Here is a 7,507-nt window from a genome sequence, read left to right as displayed (position 1 = left end):
CTTGTGTTTTCCAGTCTAGCCTGTTGGGGCACCATGCCCTGTCTCCAATGTCCACCCTCATCATTCCCTGGGGATCTTGCTACTGCCCCCCCCTGCTGTTCCGCTGCACGCCCCCCAGTGCCTTGCCTCAGCGTGGCGGGGTCAGATCAGGCGCAATTCCCACACTGTGTCACTGGTGGTGTCCCCCACAGGGTTTATGGCACATATCTTGAGGCAACATAATTCAATCTATAAGAGTCTCTAATAAAAAAACTGAACTACATGCAAAAACTTGGACAAGAGAAGTTGGCAACCACTGAGCCACGAGCTAGCTGGTTGCTGATTGGAATGGGAGGAGCAAGCAACTTCTTGCTTGCAGGTCAACTGACCAAATATCAGGCCATGGCAACAAACCCCTGAGCAGACAATGTACAACCCCCAAAGTAGCAGCCAATGATGCCTAGCTGAGGAGAACCCAAGGAATGAAATCAGATCAAGAGACCCAAGCAGATGCAGAGACTGGCCAGAGATTAATGTGCAGGAAAAGGACTAAAAGACTGGTGGGTTCTGATGCTCAATGAAGAGTGAATTCAGGGCAACATCTCCCCTTGTGTCTGGATTGGTTTGGGTTCGTTTCACACCGTGGTTGTATAACTTGTGGATAACATGCTCTTTGCCACATATGGTCTCATACTGTATTGATGTATCAGGTAGTAATTTTGTGTAAATAAATTATTTTTGGTTTTAAAAAAAACTTGGTAAAAAAGAAGAGTATAGGTGGGAAATGATAGTTGGGGAAAGGAAGGTAAACACTTCCTTTTCTGAGGTGGAAGTAGAGGTAGGCAAGGATTAATAAAGTTTTGAGATAAAGATGCATGCTGGAATGTACTCAATCTTCGTAATGTAGGAGGGTGGCAGGGGATTTATAGAGTCTTGAGTAGAAATGTTCTGAAAAAGTATTCTTTTTAAAAAGCATGCTACTTCTACTTTGAATAAAACGATGGCTGCAGTGTAAGGTCTGGACAACAGGAAAGACTAGCTGAGCTTAGAATTTGAATTTATGACGAGAGTAATAAGGCTCAGTTATCATTTTATTTCTAGAGGTTTCATTGAAATGTATGGGATCTTACAGGTGACCCATCACTGTGCCACAGTAACATTCTGGGATTTTACTGGGACTCTCAGTTCCCAGTTCACAAGGGAGTCACTTTCTTTCTTGGTAAGAAAATTGGATACCTTAGAATAAGGTCTTAACACTTCTATTTCATTCTGAAACCACAAAAATTCTTTGTTTTCAGGATGGAAACAAACTATTATGAGGCCACTTAAAAGGTTAGACAGGAACCTTAGGAGGCGGTGAGCTTATGTAAAAGCAGGAGGAATAGCTCAGAAAAGGAGGGGAGAATAGTTGCATAGCTCGAAGAACGTAATCAGTGTCACCAAAGTGTGCGCGTCGAAACCGATCACAAGGATCTAAATGTGACCTCCTCCCTCGGGGACGGACAACAGAAGAGTGGGTGAAGGGAGCTGTCGGACAGGGCAAGATGTGACAAAATAATAATTTATAAATTATCAAGGGCTCATGAGGGAGGGGGGAACGGGGAGGGAGGGGAAAAATGAGGAGCTGATGCCAGGGGCTTAGGTGGAGAGCAAATGTTTTGAGAATGATGAGGGCAATGAATGTACAAATGTGCTTTACACAATTGATGTATGTATGGATTGTGATAAGAGTTGTATGAGCTCCTAATAAAATGATAAAAAAAGAAACTGAATTGATGTACATTTTGCTGTGTATATTCCCAAAAAGAAAATTATTACAATTTAGGAAAAAATACAATGAGGCCAGAATTTTCTTCAGCGGCCTACAATTGTGAGACTAGCATTTTTCTTTTCACCAACATTATAAAATTAAGTCTTATGAATTAGTGATTCTTGAGGTACCATAGAGCAAACCATCCATTTTGCAAACATTTTTCAGGGAATTAAAATGGAAACACTTCTAAATGCACTTTTGGGCAGAATGAGTATAACGAGGGAGAGCTATCTTTCTCATCTCTAGGGTGGGGTCTTCATAAGACAGGATGAGGGGGTCTGGTCTCTGTTTTAATCTCCGTGGGCAGCTTGTCTTCTCCCCACATGAAAGGCTCAAAGAATCTGCAGACACCATCTGGTTCAGAGCTCCCACTACATAGACACTTAGCTCCCCGACTTCTCTTCCCTCTTTGTTACAAGAGAGTTTGTTTTCAGGCCAGTAGAGAATTCCTTGGTTAAGTAGGTGCAGTTTCCTGAGTGTGCTCAGTGGCAGTGTGGGCTGGTACGGCAGCGCTGCAAGTTCTTAACTACTGGGATGCATGGAGAGCCAGTGCTCCTACTCCCCTCGATCTGTTCCCTGGTAGGATTTGATGCCTTCTTCTTAGTCTCATGAGGTAAGAGGGGTGAAAAGAAAGATTCTACTTCAAGAGGAAGAAGGGAAAGGCAGCAAGGTTGTGGGGCGTTACCTTGGCCCTTTTCTTGCAGAGCAGCACAACGATACTCAGGCACCCAGCTGCTGCAGCATAACCCAGAGGAGTCAGGCCACTTTCTGAAGAAGCATCCACATTGGCCCCAAACTCCAACAGGAGGGCCACCATTTCTGTGTAACCAAGATGAGACTGGACACATAGAATTGGAGCATTATTTAAAACCTCTGTCCGGTAATTAATGTTGGCACCTCCTAAAATCAGCAATCGGCTGACCTAGAAATAAGAACAATTCAAGCATTAGTCATATTATTTTAGTCATTTTTTATTATATGAAATGAAATCCTACACACTAGTCCTTAGTAGCCTGGAGTAACTACTTTATTTTATAATCTTCAGCCCGCTTTCTCCCAAAAAACTTGCCTTGGAAAGGGATGTCAAATGACTCGTTTACGTAAACTGCTCAGTAACTGGAGCAAGTGGCACCTATTGTGTAGTCCTGGAATGTCTGTTGCTGTTAGGTGACATTGAGTGGATCCTAACTCACAGCTACTCTGTGTACAACAGACGAAAACAGTGCCTGGTCTTACAGCACCTTCACAATTGTTGTTATGTCTGAGTGTACGCTTGTAGCTACTGCATCAAGCCATGTCCTTGTGGTTCTTCCTCTTTGCTATACTCCGATGCGTTAGCAAGCACAATGTCGTTTTCCGGGGACCGGTATTTCTTGATAACATGTCCAAAGTACGTGAGATAAAATCTCGCCATCCTCAGTTTTAAGGAGCATTCTGGTTGTACTTCTTCCCCAAGGCAGATGTTTGTTCTTGTGGCCGTCCATGGCACTGTCAATATTCTCTGCCAACACCGTAATTCAAATGCAGCACTTCTTCTTTCTTCATTCCATTTTCAAATGCAGATAAGATGATTAACAATATCACAGATTGGGTCATTTGTACCTTAGTCCTCAACATTTGCTCTGTTAATACTTTAAAGTGGTCTTGTACAGCAGATTTGCTCAGTGAAATATGTCCTCTGGTTTGACTGCTACTTCCTTGAGAATTGATTGTGGATCCAAGCAGTATGAAATCCTTAATAAATTCATTTTATCTCAGTTTATAATGATGCTGTTTACTAGTCCAGTTGTGAGGACTTTGATTTTCTTTACTGTGAGGTATAACCCATACTGAAGGATCCACATAATATGTAGTCTCTATAAAGCAAACTCTACCTGAGATCAATTTAATTCCTAGAGCTAGTAGGGTCTGACCCTGTAATCCAGAGGCAGTTTGTGGAAGGTAAAAGGATAATTGCTTTGACTCTCCACACCCCCTCTCACAATTAAAGGGGCTTATTTAGGGATTTAACAGGTTATCACAATCCATGTCAGAAAACATTAGAGTTATAGTTATTGGTCCAAATAACATCTCTCCTCAGCCAAGATTTTGGTCTTGAATTCACAGAATAAAAAGGTAATATTTTAAAATATATTAAACTATAATTAGTACAAGACAGTCTAAGGTCAGCAAAGATTAATCAAATAATCACTGAAATGCCCTTCAAATTTCATTTTATACAGTTAATATTTTAACTCACCTGGAATGTATTTACTTTTTATATTGAGAGTACATGCATTTACCTTTATATTGGGGGTATAGAGATTTCGTAAAGATGCCAACGCCATGGAAAGACCTTCTGTGCTGTAGGAGATCCAGAGACCTTGGAGGATGGAGGATGAAACACCAACCTTTTTACTTAAACCCTGCACAAGAAGTATAGAAAGAATGAATATCCTAGTCCAGTTAAAATGTACTACCAGTTGCTAAGTTGGTGGTCTTTAGGATTTTTGTATTAATGAGAGTAGATTCCTACTTAAAATGTTAAGTCCCAGCAAAGCACATTCACCAATGAGGACAAAGACTAGTCCTGTAGGAAAAAGTTGAAGGAATTTGCTTCATTTTAACAATTTCTATCAATAAATCTATTTAGTATTGGATATAATTTGGTTTTGTGTACCTTTTCCTTTAGCCTTAAACTCAAGTTACTAAAATATACTGTACATGGTGGTAGAGAAAATGTAACGTGATCTTTAATCTTCATTTTGTTTTCTTCCAGGTGTTTGGGAAAATGACATTTCCTAGCCTTCTGTACAGGTGGGCCCTGCGGTTAAATTCTGGTTAATAAAATGCAGTCAGAAGTAGTGTGTCATGCCCAGGCTTGATTCCTAACACCCTTATGCATTTCTCCATTTGCTTTTACTCCTCCTAGGATCCAAAGGAGAATTCTGAGCTCCTTGAGATTTGAGATTTCAAATGACTTTGAGGAGTTTTTTAAGAATACGCTCCTCATTGCAATGTGGATGGGAAATAAATCTTTGTGGTGTTAAGTTGTTGAGATGTTGCAGGTTTGTTATGCCTCACCCGGACAGATACACTCCCCCAAGTGATCAAATGTAGTTTTCTGAACAAGAAAAACAAGGGCCTGGACAATAGTTTCTCCTAGAAAGCCTGACACAGTACAATGCATATGCTAATTTTTGCCCCTTTCACAGGAGCTGCTAAAGGAGGTTGGAATAATCTGTTCTTTAAATTTTCATACACACAAAAAATATTTTTCGTACAAACAATTTTCTGGCAATCAGCTTATCTGTCAATTTTGGGGTCAAGTGAATTAAGGGTTTTCTAATCCTGAGGACACGGATATCTTTAACAATGGAGTCTGGAATGTAATAACTAGATCTCTGAAGGTATTCTTTTTTTTCTTTTTTAATTAGGGGCTCATACAACTCTTATCACAATCCATACACACATCAATTGTGTAAAGCACATTTGTACATTCATTACCCTCATCATTCTCAAAACATATGCTCTCCAGAAGGTATTCTTTTTAAAAACACACTACTGCTCGTTTTGTTCTTCAAGCACAGGTTGTTGTAGTCTAGACTACTAAATCAGCAAAATGTATCTGTTTTGATGCTAGGGGACAGGCATCTACAAAGCAGGAATACTAATCATGAGTCACAAATCTAATAAAATCTCAAGTTATTTAGATCAGTTTTTCTGTAACCCGTTCGGGTTCTCTAAGAAAACACTTCATGTAGACAGTGGTACTTTCAAACTAGAAGAAAGGCTGAAAGAAGAAAAATGCTGGACACATGAACATTTTGTAAATATTTTTTTGACTAGCTTACTTTTCCTTTTTCGCTGCGGGGATTTTTTATATAATAAAAATTAAAAGATTAAAAAAAATTTAAAAGATTAAACTTTCAGATGAAAAATTTTATGTCCGAGAACCATTCAAAGCAGATCTTTTCCCAGCCCTGGTTCCTACAGTTGAAAATCAATCTAGGGTTGAGTAGAGTGGTTCAAAGATATCTAATGTTTTTTTATCTATTTAAATCTCTGTATTAAACATTATCAACATTTATTTAAGCTGGCCCCTTACTTACCTACTGAACAACTAATTCAGTCTCCAGCAAGGTAGTTCTGACTCATGCCTAGGGATGAGTTTTCATGTAGTTCTGATTTTTTTTTCTTTTCGCTATTACAACTATTTCAATAATCTTCTTCGTACATCTCTTTACAAGATTTGTGCAAACACATTTGTAAGCTATGTTTATAGATGTAGACGCTCTCAAATTTTGTGCCATTTGGCATGGCTTTGTCAAAGTGAGCACCTATGTCTACACAACATCCAATCCCACAACCAGAGAAAACAAGGAAGGATAATGACAGTTACTTGGACTCATTCTTTTACTCTAAATATTAAAGAGAATCAAATAGGCAGGGCTGAATCCCGACAGAGCAGACCTTAAAGTTCCCAGAAACACAATGCAGTGCTGGGAGTCTGGAACAGAATCTAACTTTAGCATCTCATACCCCAAAGAGATTACTCCTACTTTCATTTCCTCCACTATTTGAAAATGGCTACTTAACTTTGATATTATTCATATTCTCTCTGGCCTCGAGGAGCTGAGCAATGTCATACTAAGGCACCAAGACCTTGGCACACCAATGAAAACAGTAAGAAAGACTGACAAGCACATCTTCACTATCATTTTAGATTCCCTTTGAATGTATGCTAGTAACAAGATGAAGTTACCAATTGCTATTAAGTCAATTCCAATTCATGGCAACCCCATGTGTTGTACACTATACCTGAGTGTCATGGATCTGACTTTTTAGAAGTAAACTGCAAAGACTTTCTTCCAAGGGGTGGGCTTGAAGGAGGATGCATTGGTTAGTAGTAGAGGACTTAATTGTTTGTACCAAGCAGGGGCTCCAATAATAAGGACATGAATCACAAACTCATTAGGCTAATCAATTCAAATACAAATGTTGAAACTAGAGGAAACACATCACTAAATATTTAAGATTATTTTTCTGATATATGAGGTTTAATAATTTCAGTTTTATTCAGGAGAATCTCAAGTATGATGTGGTCACAGTTGGAGTTTATGCAACTTAGGTTCTTGAGCTCACTCTTACTCAGGACTTGGAAGACCAGGAAATTTAGCTCTGACTCTCCATTAGGTTCTCAGCTTCCGAATCAAGAATATGTGTGAGCCTCACCTCTCACCAGGACCAAGAGTATGATAAACTGTGGTGGTCTGCACAAATAACAGACAACCTAAATCAACCCATAAGGTTCCATGCACTGTTGCTACCATAACCTTTGAAATAATGGTGTGTACTAAGTTTATGAGATAAAAGATTAACAATTTTGATGGAGCACATGAAACTATATGCCTTAAAAATAACCGGGATGACTATTTTAGAAATGAGAAAGACAATAAGTAAAATCATTAACCCCATTAACAGGTTTAACAGAAGCGTATCCCACTATGGGATTGATCCATAATTTAATTTAGATTGGAGTTATTGCTGAGAAGGGAGAGAAATGGGGCAAGGGAGGAAAACAAAGGGAGCTTCTTCTTTATTTTATTTCTTGAAAATAAAGATCTGTAGGGAACCAGTGGAGAGGGCGAAGGGGCCTGTCCCAATCCCAACCACTATGCGGACACCTACCCCTCCCCCCAGAAGAATTTATTTCAAAAGACGGCATTAAATCTG

At 39.4% G+C, this 7,507-nt stretch overlaps 1 protein-coding gene across 7 annotated transcripts in view; it reads right to left on the bottom strand.

The window, feature by feature from the left end:
- The window catches only part of TANC2 (tetratricopeptide repeat, ankyrin repeat and coiled-coil containing 2), a 333,029-nt gene that overhangs the window by 49,222 nt on the left and 276,300 nt on the right, over positions 1-7,507 (bottom strand). For all 7 annotated transcript variants that reach the window (XM_045299320.1, XM_045299321.1, XM_045299323.1 and 4 more), the window contains 2 exons: positions 4,075-4,197; positions 2,478-2,714 (listed from right to left, as the gene is read on the bottom strand). In XM_045299320.1, coding sequence (XP_045155255.1) covers positions 2,478-2,714; positions 4,075-4,197 — 360 coding nt within the window. The remainder of the gene's footprint in view (positions 1-2,477; positions 2,715-4,074; positions 4,198-7,507) is intronic.

The sequence above is a fragment of the Echinops telfairi genome, unplaced genomic scaffold (assembly GCF_000313985.2).
Source record: "Echinops telfairi isolate 266 unplaced genomic scaffold, ASM31398v2 ScPeMD7_7458;HRSCAF=8496, whole genome shotgun sequence".
Taxonomy (NCBI): domain Eukaryota; kingdom Metazoa; phylum Chordata; class Mammalia; order Afrosoricida; family Tenrecidae; genus Echinops; species Echinops telfairi.
This window is presented reverse-complemented; position numbering and strand designations above follow the sequence as displayed.